Consider the following 17,665-nt stretch of genomic DNA (forward strand, 5'->3'; position numbering starts at 1 on the left):
AACTTTTGATGCTCTTTCCAATGATATATACAACTTTATTGCACGTGGTGCCGTTTTTGAGAAATATAGTAAAAAAGCACGACATTACCGAGATTTGAGCTCAGACCTATATCGTTACGGTGTCAGGCGGACACGAGGACAGGTGGCGCCGCCGCCGCCCGCATAGCGGCGGGAATGTGAACTAACCTGTTTACATCTATGGTATGGTACCATCGGGGGACCGGCCGCCGTCGGCACCATTTCGGGACTTTGCATCGCAATAAAAGGCTTATTTACAATTGAAAATGGACTAGCGAGAGTCGTTATGGAATCAGAATTTGATGCTCTACAAAACTAGGCTATTTTCATTGTGATGGCATCACAGACTACACCGCTAAACCCAATAAAGCAGATTTATGTCGCGTCATCGATGATTACATATAATGTATCATTCTTTGATATATATGTAGTCGGGTCTTTCAGCTGCGTCCCTCCCCTCCCTCGCCGCGCCGGCGGGTCGGCCATCCGTGGCTTGCCGCCCGCCGGCTGCTGGCCGGTCAGCTGGCCGGTCAGCTGGTCGCCCGCGGCTGTCGGTGCAGTGCGGGATGCCTACTTGCGGGGGGGGGGGGGCCGTCGTGGCGGCGGCCCGGGTGGACTGGGCGAGCAGTGAGTTGGGGAGCGCTGCGCTGTCGGTGCTCTAGTTTGTATTGCGTTCGCATGATACGGCTTGAGCCAATACAGAGTGAACTGATTGAGCTGAGCAAGTCTTTACATACATTGAAAAGTAAAGCACTTTTTACTGCATCTACGGTGAGATGCTAGATAAAATTTATGGTCTACCTAATGGTACCCATTACTTAACAATTAAGTGAATCATTTCGTCGCTAAACTCTCGTAAATTCGTATGTCCGCCTCACTATGGAGTTTGGACCGTAACGTATGGCCTTTGCTCAGACAGTATACGAACAGGTGACGGGGATACCTCTAATAGAAGGATGCGACACGATTTTACTGCTAAATAGCGGCCGGCCGCCGTGGGGACGTTTTTGTACGACTTATATCTCGGCAACCACTGGGCTGATACACGTGCGGTTTTTTTGTGTGGGGTAGCTTTTTCCCTTCTTTCACATAGTGTGCTACTCTCGATGCATATGGGTGACCCCTAACGCACGTTCCACGTGCAAAGCCAAGAGGTGCCTGTTTTGTAATAAGCGCAATAGCTCGCGGTAATTACTGGGCCGATTGCGCTAAAACTTGGCATGGAGGTAGACACTTTCCAGGCGATGCATTTCCATGTGTCTTGGTAGGGGTGCAACTGCACGTGCGCACGTGCAGGGTGACGCTTCCAGATCTCGAGAACGGCTGGACCGATTGTGTTCAAATTTGGCATAACGCTTGATACCGATCAGTAGGTTGCAGTCATTTAGTATGTATTTCCATGTGCCACGATTGGGGTGCAACTGCACGTGCGCACGTGCAGGGTGACGCTTCCAGATCTCGAGAACGGCCGGGCCGATTGAGTTCAAATTTGGTACACCGCTAGAGACCGATTAGTAGGGTGCCGTGCGCAAGTCAGTTTGGACCCATCTTGCACGTGCGCACGTGCAGGGTGACGCTTCCAGATCTCAAGAACGGCTTGACCGATTGCACTCAAATTCGGCAAACATCTAGAGATCGATCAGTAGGGTGCCGTGCACAAGTCAGTTAGTATGTATTTCCATGTGTCACGGTTGAGATGCAACTGCACGTGCGCACGTGGAGGGGTCGTTTCAAGATCTTGAAAACGGCTGGGCCGATTGAGCTCGAATTTGGTACACCGCTAGGGACCGGCGAATAGGGTCCCATGCACAATGCAATTGGACACAGCTTGCACGTGCGCACGTGCAGGGTGACGCTTCCAGATCTCGAAAATGGCCGAGCCGATTACACTCAAATTTGGCACACCGCTATAGATCAGCGAGTAGGGTGCCGTGCACGTCAGTTTGTAACACACCGACTCCGGTCTGCACGTGCAAGGCTCATCCTCTCGTTTGGCGGCGGGCGTTTTTGCTGCGTTTACAAAGGTGCTTGCTCAAACAACCTGCGGTCCCGCGATGCGGAGCCCAGCATCGCAGATGCTGGTAACCGCAGGTTGTTTGAAAAGACAAACACTATTCGTTAGAATTGTGTTTTTCTATTGAAAAACAACCGGAGCGGTCCGTCTCCGGGCTATGTTTTGCAAGTCTGGCCGCGAATTGGGGCAACTTGACCGGGGCCTAAACGTGCATTGCGATTTTCGTAAAAATTTCAGGGTATGGGCTCCCGGGGGCGATCTACCTGATGGCTTCGGTCGCTACTCGCTTAAAACCTCGTGGCACGTGGCACGTGCGATTCCATTTTCCCCATGTTAAGTCAATGGGGTTTTGGACACTTTTTGCGCGATCGCGAATAGCGGGAAAACGAGCCAAGGAAGAGGTGGTTTTCTTCCCAGCATTTTATGGCAAACACGTTTGGGTACACGCTAGTGTGCGCCGTATACCCCTCAGAACTTCGTAACGTGACTTTGCACGAGGTCAAAGTTGAACTTTTTTCGCTCCCCATGTTAAGTCAATGGGCATTTTTGCAGAGACTTTTTCATTCGCTCATTGTACAAAATTATATGATACGATTTTGTTTAAACTTCCAGGACTTGTTGAGAAAAGACCATAGAACATGTTGTTATGCTTCTTTAAGCTGTGCAAATTCGTTTGTTCTTTTTAGGCTCGTTTAAAAATGAAAAATTTTAACATGGAAAGTCAATGGGAGCGTCTTTGCTGCTTAATAACTTTTTACAGTTGAGATATATTTATGTGAAAAGTTGATAGGTTATACAACTTTTGATGCTCTTTCCAATGATATATACAACTTTATTGCACGTGGTGCCGTTTTTGAGAAATATAGTAAAAAAGCACGACATTACCGAGATTTGAGCTCAGACCTATATCGTTACGGTGTCAGGCGGACACGAGGACAGGTGGCGCCGCCGCCGCCCGCATAGCGGCGGGAATGTGAACTAACCTGTTTACCATCTATGGTATGGTACAGGGACCCGCAGTTGCTTCTGTACACACTAGTATTTCAGCGTATTCTTTGTCTGTGACACCGTTGGAGGCGAATTGGGAAATGATTGTGTGCTTATTAAAACCACCATCTGAAGGGCTTTAAACTGATGTGCTGCTCTCCTAATTCAGTGAACTTTCTATGGCTGTATCAGCAAAACATTGTATTCAGCGCTTTTTCCTGCCCCATTCCTTCTGAAACCTGAAACCGCCTATTCCATTTACTCCTGCCATCTGACGATGGTCGTGCTGACTACTAGTTCCGGCGCTAGTTACTGCTCCAGTTTTGCACCCGGCACAAACTCAGGCGGCACCGGGCCGTGGCTCGACCATGGGGAGGGTCGGACCGAGCCGACTGCCTGGGGCGCGGTTAGATCGGACGCCATGGGGAAGGGGACGGGAGTGAGGGGAGAGGAGGAGGTGGTCACGTGGTCCGTCCAAGCTCGCAGACGACCTGTCCTGCGCCCAGCCATGTTCCGTGATCCAAACTGGCACGAGAGCTGTGAAATGCCTGGAGGAGACGCTTCGAAAGCGAACTTCAGCAGCACTAATTTACCATATTCTGTGGAGATAAATGAATATTATCTTAATGCAGTAAAAAAATTGTATGCCCAAGCTGTATAAGCTGTATCTTTTTAAAAGTTGTAAATAGGATTATTTTTAGGGACTTATAGGTTTCGTATACACAGTGAATCGTGTTACAAAAAGCCGTTTCGCTGTTATGGTTACTAACGGAAGAGTTATCCTTTTTTTTCTCACAGGGAATGACAATACAATAACAATACGAATAAAACCAGACGTTTCGCACAAAAAAGTGCCTCCGTCAGTGGTAAGAAATAAGTAATTAGGCATACATGTTTTCTTTCGATAAAATCGATGAAGTAGTTATCTTTATTTTTTAAGATATATTTTCAGCAGTTCTTTTAAGCACATCATGGAAGCTTATAAACATTTGTGTATTTTATCGGCAACCCGGCTGGCCAGACCGAGACGGTGCCGCATTTAGTTCTCATCGATGTTAAACCTATACACTTATTTTTTCCTCTGACGAAGGCACGTTGTTGTCCGAAACGTTTGGTTTTATTCGCATTGTTTTTATATTGTCATTGTCCGTAAGAAAAACATACTCATATGGACTGGTCTCAGTTCATGTAGAAATTTTTGCACATTCACCAACACAGATAAATGAATATTAGCCCTCACCACACATATAAGTAGAGGTAAGTAGACCGCGCCCCCTGTTTAGTTTTTCACCAATAAATCGCGGCAAAGCGAAGGATTGCGACGATTCTTTGGTGCCCTGGAGTTAATCAATTTTACAACTTCCCGGAAAATTAAATAGCCCTTATCATTTTTGCATCTTGTCTGAGGATTTTAAATCCCTGAACCAAATTACCTTTAACCTGTGATTATTTCTCTCAAGATCATGTCAGGCCAGAATAGCAATTGAAAGTCAGCGCACATCTTCTGTGTGTTTCCATAGTCGTTTCGTGATTAGCAACGTGACAACATGTGAAATATACTATCTAATGTTTGTCTCATTGATTGTTGTGGGTGCCAAGGTCACGTGAAACTCAGGTTAAGGTCATTTACTTGAAATGATCTCGGTTAACTTCCCTAAATTTACACCCTTTTACTGTGGTTTTTAGGAAGTGTTGGTTTGAAATTTAGCACCCATTTTAGCATTTGAAAACTAGGCATACTTAGGTATCAGTTATAGTCCCTATGCAATATGTTGCAAGGCTGTAAGTGCTGGTTAACATTCTATGGATAGCCGGCAGAACGCCTAATGGGTGATCTGGCGTGACCCGTCCTACCCCAAATGCTTTGATACATGTCTTTGATCAAAGCAAGTGCAAATTCGGAGTCAGAAGCAAGCCAAGTCCCAGCAAACTTCACTTGTAGAATTTCTAGCAGGACCCAATTTTCCGTGCTTTTGGGTTATTAACCTGATCTGGGAGGTCAACCAGTGACCTAGGATCTCAGCATTGACCAGGACATAAAAATAATTGGCTTTTTCCTCGTCAGCGATGACCAGGACCCTCAAATCATCGGATTTCTCTCGTCACGAGAAGCTCGCTCTCTTTTTATTTTTCAGCGAAGCTCTGGCTCCTTTTATCAAGGGCCGAATAGCTGAGGGTTTCTACGCCCCTCCGCTACATGTAAGACGCTGAAAAGAAATGCCTAAATGGGTGAGAGAGAGAGAGAGAGAGAGAGAGAGAGAGAGAGAGAGAGAGAGAGAGAGAGAGAGAGAGAGAGAGAGAGAGAGAGAGAGAGAGAGAGAGAGAGAGAGAGAGAGAGAGAGAGATAACTGTATTTGACAGACTCGAGGTCCAGTACCAGTCACATCACATCAAAATTGTACCACTGTACAGGGCAGAGCACCACGCTCTCCGAATCGATGAATAACATGCCAGATCACTTTCATATAGGGAGGATACGATTCGGTTGTCCGTCTGGCTCAGGCGAGTCATGAATCCATAGACGGCCTTTCGATACATCGCCATAAAGTTATCGATTGGCGATGTATCGATTGTGAGGGTTAAATATCAATTGATTTTTAAGTGCCGAAGCCCGAAGCACTTTAATTTACTTCGATAGCAGTTTTTAAGACCAACGAGCTCGAATACTATAACTTCTTGAACAATGTAAGCACCACATGAAATGAATCGTGAGAGAAGCGGCTCAAGATTAAGGAGCTATGAGACACTTAATAAAAACGGCATAGATTAGAAACTGCACCTAACTTGCACTGGTTTTTAAACCTTTTCGTTGCAGACTGGTAGATTAAATTTTAGGATTGATTTCAGCTGATGCTCAAATGGAGCTATTCATTCGTTCATTCATGCGACCATTCAATTCCATTCATAAAAGAAGCCAGTGACAAAATTGTTCATTTTAGATGTGTGAAATACAAACTCAATAAAAGTTTAATGATACGGCAAATTTGACAGCTTTTATAATGAGCAGAAAAATAGCTTTAACAAATCAAGGTTGAGAGCCCCAAATTGGGGAGAGTGAGGTAAGATGAGCCAAGGGTCAAGTTAAGCCTCAAATGTTTCTCAGCTCCTATGGCGCTAATTGACTTGAGCTTCCATGTGCCGTTCGCTTACGATGCTGCAGTCTTTCACGTGAGACGGCAACGTTCTCACGCTCAGCACCCGCGGTAACATGTGGTATCGCCCCTGATAACTAAGACATGTTTTGCCTTTAAAATGAGATGGTTTGTTATCTGCGGTGCATGGTTATTTTCCTTAGCGGGTGTCATTAATCGAAAATGGCCACGGGTGGGGCAAGATGAGCCATTTTCACCTGGGGGAGGATGAGCCGGATAAGCCATTGTTGTCTCCGCTGTCGAAAACCAAACTGAGCTGCGCTTGTTTCTGCTGAATAAAAATGGTAGGAGATTGTTTTTCTTTGTTGATTACACAAGTTGTAAGTAATTTGCAGATTATCTGAAGGATAAAATGATTTCTTCCGTGATAGCAAACTTGACGAGTTATTGGAAGGCTTAAAACAGTCACTTTTTGATGGAGGAAAAAAACTTTGCCATAAGTATGTATGCCATGGATGATGGAGTAAATAAAAGAGCCCACTCTTCGCCGCGCCCGGGAAAAGAAGAGGTTCGCTTTTTCTATCCATGCTCAACTTTCCCCACGACTTGTCTCAACTTACCCCGCCCATGGGGTAGGATGAGCAACGTGCAAGATGATTTTTGACGTAGCCTTTCAGTACAAAAATAAGCGGTATGAAACATTTCTGGCCACCATTACATGCGCAAATGACCACTCTGTCCGTCGAACCCGTAAACGCAGAAAATGATCAGCCTGTAGCTTATATACGAAAAACAAAAAGCAGCTCAACTTACCTCATTCTCCCCTACGTAACACAATTGAGGGCATTTTTTAGGCCATCACAGTATTTGCCAACAATTGTTGTTTGGGGGACTGGGGAGGGTGGTTACTGGCTCATAAACTGCCCCCCCCCCCCAAAGAAAAGAAAACGGAACCGATCATCCGCGAAAAGAACTATTGAGCTCGAACCAAGGTGACGAATCGATTTATAGGTATGCAGGATGACTAACGATGCCACTTTTTGACTTCTTGTGTCGAATAAATTCCATCATCTGGATTGCACGTCAACATTCTATTTGACATTTTACAACAAACGTATACTATTTGGCGCGACTGGCCTCATAAATGTTCTGAAACTAAAACCGTTTCCTCGCAATTAACTTGAACCACGTCATCCCAGCTTATGCACGACAAAAATAAAATAATGCTTCAGGATCACTGGCCTGAATTCCAATGCTTAAAGTTTACTCAAAACCGGTGTGGCTGAGGCACTCTTCGCTACATCTCGTGACGGCCACCATTGTGTTGCATTTTTTTTCGGTAAGCTATAAGTTAATAAGGAAAGAATTGGTGAGTGGGTTGAAAACAGCGCTCTCCCTCCACCCCCCCCCCTTCTTCTTCTGGAAACATAAGTAACCGAAAGATCTGGCGATGGTTTATCCACCTCCTCTGCCGCCGCACTGCGAGGCCTCGATTCGTTCGGTATGTGGATTCCTGAGCGGTCCTCCCCGGAGGCAAGGTGAAAGGCCATGGCCTGTATCAGAAATTTATACGTTGCTGAGTATGTTTTATAGTTCTTCCAAGGTCTTGGACACCGTTTTATTATACCGGATAGGCATTGCACTTTCTTGTCAATCAATATATTTAAAGAAAACTTGATCATAATCTTATACTGCGGCAATTGTAGTTCTGCTTACGGTTGACTCTTTATGATACGGGCCACCACCACCTCCACTGCGCTGGAGCTCAGGCGTTCTACCCCTCCTCGCTACGGACCGGCCCTCGGGCTAGGTGTGTTAGTACTGAGTGCAAACCTGTAGTAGTCACGTGACTTTCATTCACGTAGCGGGAACGGAAGCTATAGGCGATACCAAGGACGGGCTCTGGGGAGGCAACCGGCGCGGAAAAATAGCACGATTGTAGTTTTGGAAGAATATCTGTTGCGGTAAGAGGAATTATACAAAACATACGTCCTAGGAGGAAACATGTGTTATTCCTTCATACTTTGCGCTACATTTCATTTCTCCAATGGCCAGCACATCGCAAATAATAGCGCAATTCTAAATTGGTAATATATGTGTACAGTAGCAACTGCGGGTCCCTGTACCATCGGGGGACCGGCCGCCGTCGGCACCATTTCGGGACTTTGCATCGCAATAAAAGGCTTATTTACAATTGAAAATGGACTAGCGAGAGTCGTTATGGAATCAGAATTTGATGCTCTACAAAACTAGGCTATTTTCATTGTGATGGCATCACAGACTACACCGCTAAACCCAATAAAGCAGATTTATGTCGCGTCATCGATGATTACATATAATGTATCATTCTTTGATATATATGTAGTCGGGTCTTTCAGCTGCGTCCCTCCCCTCCCTCGCCGCGCCGGCGGGTCGGCCATCCGTGGCTTGCCGCCCGCCGGCTGCTGGCCGGTCAGCTGGCCGGTCAGCTGGTCGCCCGCGGCTGTCGGTGCAGTGCGGGATGCCTACTTGCGGGGGGGGGGGGCCGTCGTGGCGGCGGCCCGGGTGGACTGGGCGAGCAGTGAGTTGGGGAGCGCTGCGCTGTCGGTGCTCTAGTTTGTATTGCGTTCGCATGATACGGCTTGAGCCAATACAGAGTGAACTGATTGAGCTGAGCAAGTCTTTACATACATTGAAAAGTAAAGCACTTTTTACTGCATCTACGGTGAGATGCTAGATAAAATTTATGGTCTACCTAATGGTACCCATTACTTAACAATTAAGTGAATCATTTCGTCGCTAAACTCTCGTAAATTCGTATGTCCGCCTCACTATGGAGTTTGGACCGTAACGTATGGCCTTTGCTCAGACAGTATACGAACAGGTGACGGGGATACCTCTAATAGAAGGATGCGACACGATTTTACTGCTAAATAGCGGCCGGCCGCCGTGGGGACGTTTTTGTACGACTTATATCTCGGCAACCACTGGGCTGATACACGTGCGGTTTTTTTGTGTGGGGTAGCTTTTTCCCTTCTTTCACATAGTGTGCTACTCTCGATGCATATGGGTGACCCCTAACGCACGTTCCACGTGCAAAGCCAAGAGGTGCCTGTTTTGTAATAAGCGCAATAGCTCGCGGTAATTACTGGGCCGATTGCGCTAAAACTTGGCATGGAGGTAGACACTTTCCAGGCGATGCATTTCCATGTGTCTTGGTAGGGGTGCAACTGCACGTGCGCACGTGCAGGGTGACGCTTCCAGATCTCGAGAACGGCTGGACCGATTGTGTTCAAATTTGGCATAACGCTTGATACCGATCAGTAGGTTGCAGTCATTTAGTATGTATTTCCATGTGCCACGATTGGGGTGCAACTGCACGTGCGCACGTGCAGGGTGACGCTTCCAGATCTCGAGAACGGCCGGGCCGATTGAGTTCAAATTTGGTACACCGCTAGAGACCGATTAGTAGGGTGCCGTGCGCAAGTCAGTTTGGACCCATCTTGCACGTGCGCACGTGCAGGGTGACGCTTCCAGATTTCAAGAACGGCTGGACCGATTGCACTCAAATTCGGCAAACATCTAGAGATCGATCAGTAGGGTGCCGTGCACAAGTCAGTTAGTATGTATTTCCATGTGTCACGGTTGAGATGCAACTGCACGTGCGCACGTGGAGGGGTCGTTTCAAGATCTTGAAAACGGCTGGGCCGATTGAGCTCGAATTTGGTACACCGCTAGGGACCGGCGAATAGGGTCCCATGCACAATGCAATTGGACACAGCTTGCACGTGCGCACGTGCAGGGTGACGCTTCCAGATCTCGAAAATGGCCGAGCCGATTACACTCAAATTTGGCACACCGCTATAGATCAGCGAGTAGGGTGCCGTGCACGTCAGTTTGTAACACACCGACTCCGGTCTGCACGTGCAAGGCTCATCCTCTCGTTTGGCGGCGGGCGTTTTTGCTGCGTTTACAAAGGTGCTTGCTCAAACAACCTGCGGTCCCGCGATGCGGAGCCCAGCATCGCAGATGCTGGTACCTGATGGCACCGGTCGCTACTCGCTTAAAACCTCGTGGCACGTGGCACGTGCGATTCCATTTTTCCCATAGTAAGTCAATGGGGGTTTGGGACACTTTTTGCGCAATCGCGAATAGCGGGAAAACGAGCCAAGGAAGGGGTGGTTTTCATCCCAGCATTTTATGGCAAACACGTTTGGGTACACGCTAGTGTGCGCCGTATACCCCTCAGAACTTCGTAACGTGTCTTTGCACGAGGTCAAAGTTGAACTTTTTTCGCTCCCCATGTTAAGTCAATGGGCGTTTTTGCAGAGACTTTTTCATTCGCTCATTGTACAAAATTATATGATACGATTTTGTTTAAACTTTCAGGACTTGTTGAGAAAAGACCATAGAACATGTTGTTATGCTTCTTTAAGCTGTGCAAATTCGTTTGTTCTTTTTAGGCTCGTTTAAAAATGAAAAATTTTAACATGGAAAGTGAATGGGAGCGTCTTTGCTGCTTAATAACTTTTTACAGTTGAGATATATTTAAGTGAAAAGTTGATAGGTTATACAACTTTTGATGCTCTTTCCAATGATATATACAACTTTATTGCACGTGGTGCCGTTTTTGAGAAATATAGTAAAAAAGCACGACATTACCGAGATTTGAGCTCAGACCTATATCGTTACGGTGTCAGGCGGACACGAGGACAGGTGGCGCCGCCGCCGCCCGCATAGCGGCGGGAATGTGAACTAACCTGTTTACCAGAGGGGTGTTCACGGGCACCGCACACTGCTGCGTGCGCTGTGTGCGGTGCGTCCAGCAGGCGTGGGGGTAGGGGATGGGTAGGCGGTTCTGACGTCACGGCTGCGTGCGGTGGACGGTCCGCTGTGGCCAGTCCCGACCGGCCACAGCGATCGCTGTGTGCGGTGACGGAAGGCTGACGTAGGGACGCAGTGGGCGGAGCTTGGAGGCTATGTGCGGTCCGACCGCACACAGGGCCCGTGAACAGCCCTCTGGGCTCTGATCTATGGTATGGTACCATCGGGGGACCGGCCGCCGTCGGCACCATTTCGGGACTTTGCATCGCAATAAAAGGCTTATTTACAATTGAAAATGGACTAGCGAGAGTCGTTATGGAATCAGAATTTGATGCTCTACAAAACTAGGCTATTTTCATTGTGATGGCATCACAGACTACACCGCTAAACCCAATAAAGCAGATTTATGTCGCGTCATCGATGATTACATATAATGTTTCTTTGATATATATGTAGTCGGGTCTTTCAGCTGCGTCCCTCCCCTCCCTCGCCGCGCCGGCGGGTCGGCCATCCGCGGCTTGCCGCCCGCCGGCTGCTGGCCGGTCAGCTGGCCGGTCAGCTGGTCGCCCGCGGCTGTCGGTGCAGTGCGGGATGCCTACTTGCGGGGGGCCGTCGTGGCGGCGGCCCGGGTGGACTGGGCGAGCAGTGAGTTGGGGAGCGCTGCGCTGTCGGTGCTCTAGTTTGTATTGCGTTCGCATGATACGGCTTGAGCCAATACAGAGTGAACTGATTGAGCTGAGCAAGTCTTTATATACATTGAAAAGTAAAGCACTTTTTACTGCATCTACGGTGAGATGCTAGATAAAATTTATGGTCTAATGGTACCCATTACTTAACAATTAAGTGAATCATTTCGTCGCTAAACTCTCGTAAATTCGTATGTCCGCCTCACTATGGAGTTTGGACCGTAACGTATGGCCTTTGCTCAGACAGTATACGAACAGGTGACGGGGATACCTCCCATAGAAGGATGCGACACGATTTTACTGCTAAATAGCGGCCGGCCGCCGTGGGGACGTTTTTGTACGACTTATATCTCGGCAACCACTGGGCTGATACACGTGCGGTTTTTTGTGTGGGGTAGCTTTTTCCCTTCTTTCACATAGTGTGCTACTCTCGATGCATATGGGTGACCCCTAACGCACGTTCCACGTGCAAAGCCAAGAGGTGCCTGTTTTGTAATAAGCGCAATAGCTCGCGGTAATTACTGGGCCGATTGCGCTAAAACTTGGCATGGAGGTAGACACTTTCCAGGCGATGCATTTCCATGTGTCTTGGTAGGGGTGCAACTGCACGTGCGCACGTGCAGGGTGACGCTTCCAGATCTCGAGAACGGCTGGACCGATTGTGTTCAAATTTGGCATAACGCTTGATACCGATCAGTAGGTTGCAGTCATTTAGTATGTATTTCCATGTGCCACGATTGGGGTGCAACTGCACGTGCGCACGTGCAGGGTGACGCTTCCAGATCTCGAGAACGGCCGGGCCGATTGAGTTCAAATTTGGTACACCGCTAGAGACCGATTAGTAACCGCAGGTTGTTGTCAATAGTTAAAACACTATTCTTTAGAATTGTGTTTTTCTATTGAAAAACAAATCTGAGTTCCCTGACAATTTGGCAAAAGCTGCCTGAGATCAGTACAACTTGATGCTCTTGAAAACGGCTGGTCCAAATATTCTGATTTTTTCAGGATTTCTAGTGGGCCAGGTGATCTACGTTCTGGTATGGGTCTCCCCTCCGCGGACCATCTGGTGCACGTGCCACGTGACTTTAAAAATTCCCGTGTTAAGCCAATGGGGAAAATGAAAAAATGCGTTCCACGGCAGATTGCTCGAAAACGATCCAAACGACCCCCCATTTTCTTACATGCAGATCAACCACCATTCGGTGCACTACCCATGGGTATGTCGCAAAATGGCCGGAAAAGTCCAGAACCACGTGTCACGTGCCGTTGAAAATGACCCTGCACACCGGAAATTGGGACTTTTGGTCATTTCGGCGCACCCATGATGCATACTATGGCGTGGGTGACCAAACAATGGGTGTCATCCGGTCGGCAACTGTTTAAGGTGTCGTCCAGTGGGCCAAAGTGGTAGTTTCAAACTTTTGGGATCCACCACTCTGGGGATTCTTTTTGACAATATACTTACGTTTCTTGGCGCAATGTTCATTCCACCCAGCCGGTCGTCAATGCGTTAGATGACCCAAATGACGATTGACCTGAAGGAAGTTGGGGGCGAGGAACACGCACGTGCCATCCGTTTTTTACTCGGGCGCTTTCATCTAGGAGATTTTTGCAGATACGTCAATGCGTTAGATGACCCAAATGACGATTGACCTGAAGGAAGTTGGGGGCGAGGAACACGCACGTGCCATCCGTTTTTTAATCGGGCGCTTTCATCTAGGAGATTTTTGCAGATATCTTTTTGATTTGTGAAAATGACCAGCCTAGCGGTATGCCAGCCGCTGATAAATTATTATCTTGCTGCGGCCGGGCGCTTATTTGCGGTGTTTGCGTTTGGCGGCTGGCGGGCGACTTTTAGTCGTTTTCGGTTAGCAGTTAGCGTCGGTGCGGTGCGGGCGGTTTTATTTTTTTCGGCGTTTCGGCGTTTTTTTCTGTGTGGTTTGCGGCGGTCGGGTGATTTTTTGCCGTTTGCGTTGGCTTTTCGGGCGTGCGTTTTACACGTTTTGCGGTGTTTACGTTTTGCGGCGGGCGGGCGTTTTTTGTTTTTTGCGGTGTTTGTCTTTGGCGGCGGGCGGGCGGGCGGGCGGGCGATGCGGGCGGTTTTCTTCTTTTTTTTTTGCGTCGTTTGCGGTGTTAAATTTGTTTGCGGTTGGCGGGCGGTTTTATTGTTTTGCGGCGTTTTTGCGTTTTTTATTTGCGGTTTGCGGCGGGCGGGCGTTTGTTTATTTTTTGCGACGTTTGCGTTGGCGTTTCGGGCGTGCGTTTTGCGCGTTTTGCGGTGTTTGCGTTTTCCGGCGGGCGGGCGTTTTTCACAATTCAAAGTCCAAACCTTCGGGCCACAGCGCTCCTCGAAAAGCGCTGCCCTCGAGTAAACAATGCTTCTTAGCCTGCAGCGATACAGCTGGGTATGCTATAAAAGAGGCTTAAGGATTAGGACTAAACGCTATAGGACAGGACGAATGTATATTTAGTCCCTTGGGGTTATGTTTTAGTGAACTGATGTCTTACCTGGTAAAATAATTTACCAGCAGCCATTTTACTGGGTGCATCACTCATGCATCACTCCGGTATTTTGACGCACCTGATTCGAGGCTAAAACATGTCTGGTGCAGCTTTCCCTTGAAGAGCTCCAGACCAATAATGGCGTAAATGATGATGACGAATATCACAAGCAGCGCGATGTGAAGTAAAGGCACCATGGCGCGAAGAATGGAGTTGAGGACCACCTGCAAACCTGCAAACACAAACATGCCCTTAAGTTTATAGCCAGCAAGAGGACAGTTAAGTCACAGAAACGGCGATGTTGTATAAAAAAGATACTTGCAAAGAAGTATAAACGAACAGCTGTATATCCTAGCAAGGTAAATGTCGCAACTTATTACAATATTATATTTTTAAAATGCCGCAGATTCTCTCCCGGTAGCAGGTACAACGGACCATAGAGATCTTATATATGTTACAGGGAGTATGCGATTTCAGTTAGTTTGCAACGACCCTAGGGTGGTTGTAACCTCCCTGAACGATCAGTTTGTTTGCAACGACCCTAGGGACGTTACAAAATAACTGCTCGTTCCGGGACGTTGTAACGAAACTAGGGTCGTTGCAACCTCCCTAGTTAGTATGCAACGAACCTAGGGTTGTTACAAAATAACTAGGGAGTTTAAGAATTCATCGAATCTTGTTTCACAGGAGGGCCGACAACAATCTTGTCCAATGAAAATCTTGTTCAGTCTAGTTCAGTTTAAAATAAAAGGAGAACAAAATTTGAACTTCAGCTCAGGAGTATATGTGGTGCCCGGGACAAAGCACGTAACTGTGATAATTTTGGCTGCATTTTATCGCTGGTGGTTTAGGTACACCTGGTATAAATAGGTGGTGCGGGTGGGACCCCTACTACTTGATCCAAACTTACCCTACTCAGCCTAGCTTAATCCTCGCCCCCCCCCACGTTTTTTTTTTTCGCGATAGCTCCGAACACGCCAGCAACAGAGCTGAAACTAGGATACCTGCCCTTTAATTAAAGCCGGATCTTGTGACACCAAACAGATTTTCAGGTCAGGTCAGGTTACTGACCTATGACGTCATAAGTGGACGGTCCTCAGATGCCGCAACTTCGCAACGCCCTCAGTCCCAGAGAAGCTTTTACAGTGGGATGAAACTTACAGTACGTGCATCTTCTAGAAGTCTCACAACTTCTAAGTACCTCTAGGATTTTTCCTAAAGATCACGAGAGGTCAGGTCGGTCACGTGACCTCACCACTATAAGTCAATTGAGAAAAATGAAAACTGCTATTCTGGCGCCGGGAACGATCTCAAACTATCGAAAGTACACGGATCGTGATTTCATGCACTCCTTGCAAGGTTAGATGCTTCAATTTTGCATTGTTGACGTTGCGTGACGTCATTTATGACGTCACTAGGGTCATACGAGCTTTTCGTCAATAACTCCCGATCAAACTGAGATAGCGAGTGGGTCAAGCCACCACCAATGGACTGAGGAAGACGTGCCGAATCGAATAATATGCAACATGACCTCCTTTGACCAATGTCGCGACCTAGGGGTCTCTGACTTGACCTTGACCCGAGGTCAACACCTCAAGTTGACCTCACCCGAACAAAAAGTATACCATTCGACGCGCCTGAGCAAGGCGAGCACGTTGATGCTAAAATCGCGCTCTGCGACTGTTTTTTAAGAAGTTATTAATAAAAAACCGAATCCGTGTCTTGGGTCACAATTGACCTGTCCTCAGAGGTCACCGGTTGACCTGAGACCTTAAAATCGGGTACTAGTTGCTGTGTCTCCTAACGGCACACACGCTCGTTTTTCTGCGACGCTCTAGCTCCATCAGGGGCGAAAACCGACGAGGGGGTCGTACCAACCCTCCTCCCGGCCGGCGCGTATGTAGAAAACCAACAGGTCCTGCGGGGTTAACTCTCGCCCTTATTTGTGTTTGGCTAGCCGCAAACGCACAGGGCGGGGCTAAGTTATTGGTTGACCTTCCAGGTCAGGTCAGTGACTTAAAAGTCGGGAAAATCGGGACCTGTCAAAACTTTGGAGAGTTAGGTTGTTACGGTTTTTCGGGGCGCTGATCACGAATTTCATGTTAGCTTTGACCACCGACGATGTCTTGATGTTTTTAGGCCAGGTCGGGTCAGGTCAGGTCAGGTCAACCAGAAGGCGTCTTGCTAGCTGTCCATAGTAGATGTCAACCAGTCACCACTGACAGCCTCGTGACGTGGCACGAAGGCGCCAAGATTACTTCGTAAATATTCAAATGGGGGCTAAATTCGAAATCAGCTCCAAAAACTAGCCTAAAAATATCTGAACCCAGAAGAAGTGAGGTAAGGTCATCAAAGGTCAATGACCCTGACCTGACCTTCACGTGACCTTGACACCCACCATAATGCATGGGACCACCATCATTTCACATGTTTGAACGTTTACAATCACAGAAAGACTGGAAACGAGCGGATAATAGCCGTTTTTACGAAGGGCTTCATCTAATTTGAACAAATCTGCACAAAATGTATACTTGATGGCCGTCGTGAAATACTCCTGAGCTGAATGTTCAAATTTTGTTCTCCTTTTTTTTAAATCGACTAGATTGAACAAGATTTTCATTGGACAAGATTGTTGACGGCCCTCCTGTGAAACAAGATTCGATGAATTCTTAAACTCCCTAGTTATTTTGTAACAACCCTAGGTTCGTTGCATACTAACTAGGGAGGTTGCAACGACCCTAGTTTCGTTACAACGTCCCGGAACGAGCAGTTATTTTGTAACGTCCCTAGGGTCGTTGCAAACAAACTGATCGTTCAGGGAGGTTACAACCACCCTAGGGTCGTTGCAAACTAACTGAAATCGCATACTCCCTGTAACATATACATATATGTATGTATATCAGATCTTAATATGTGTATATAATTTTAATTATTATTTATTAATATTAATATGTATCTCTATGGAATTAATTGATATTATTATGAGCTCTATGGAACGGACGACTTTGATGACTTTGACTTAGAAGACTTTGATAAACGCCTGCACCGTTCGAACGTAGCCTAGTCGGTGAGCTCACCACCGAACTCCGCGACGAGAAAAAGTGGCACGCCGGCCCAGTGCCTTTGATGTTGCCGATCTATCTCACTTTAGATCTAACGGCGCAAATGACGGCATCCGGGACGAGCGAGAGCTGGGAGATTTCGACAGCGACCGGGCAGAGGAGGGAGGGTAAAAAACGACCTACAATACGGCTTTGACGAGCGTTCATCATGAATGCATCGAGTTGTGGTTTTGTAACAATTTGGTGCGACCTCCAGTCTGCTTCGTTGTTTGTATAAGAAGAGTGTAACGTGTTATTCAGGCTACCAAATAACAACATAAACATCAATAAAATGAATTATAGCCGTTTATTGCGGACATAACGTCTTTACGACTTCAGGTCTGTTATGATTTCATCTCTGACTGTGGAAACTAGCGGAGGTAGATCCAAACCAGATGCTGTATGAAACTAGTCCTATGACGGAGCTAATCCAGTCCATGTGTGATCTAATATATCCCGAAT

General features: G+C 47.2%; 1 protein-coding gene across 1 annotated transcript in view; it reads right to left on the reverse strand.

The window, feature by feature from the left end:
• Positions 1–17,665, reverse strand: part of LOC122367487 (muscle calcium channel subunit alpha-1-like) — a 56,078-nt gene that overhangs the window by 31,099 nt on the left and 7,314 nt on the right. Inside the window, exon 5 of the mRNA XM_043340596.1 lies at positions 14,182–14,334. Within this exon, the coding sequence (XP_043196531.1) occupies positions 14,182–14,334 (153 nt within the window). The remainder of the gene's footprint in view (positions 1–14,181; positions 14,335–17,665) is intronic.

This window comes from Amphibalanus amphitrite, unplaced genomic scaffold (genome assembly GCF_019059575.1).
Source record: "Amphibalanus amphitrite isolate SeventyFive unplaced genomic scaffold, NRLGWU_Aamphi_draft 000873F_arrow, whole genome shotgun sequence".
In the NCBI taxonomy this organism is placed as follows: Eukaryota; Metazoa; Arthropoda; class Thecostraca; order Balanomorpha; family Balanidae; genus Amphibalanus; species Amphibalanus amphitrite.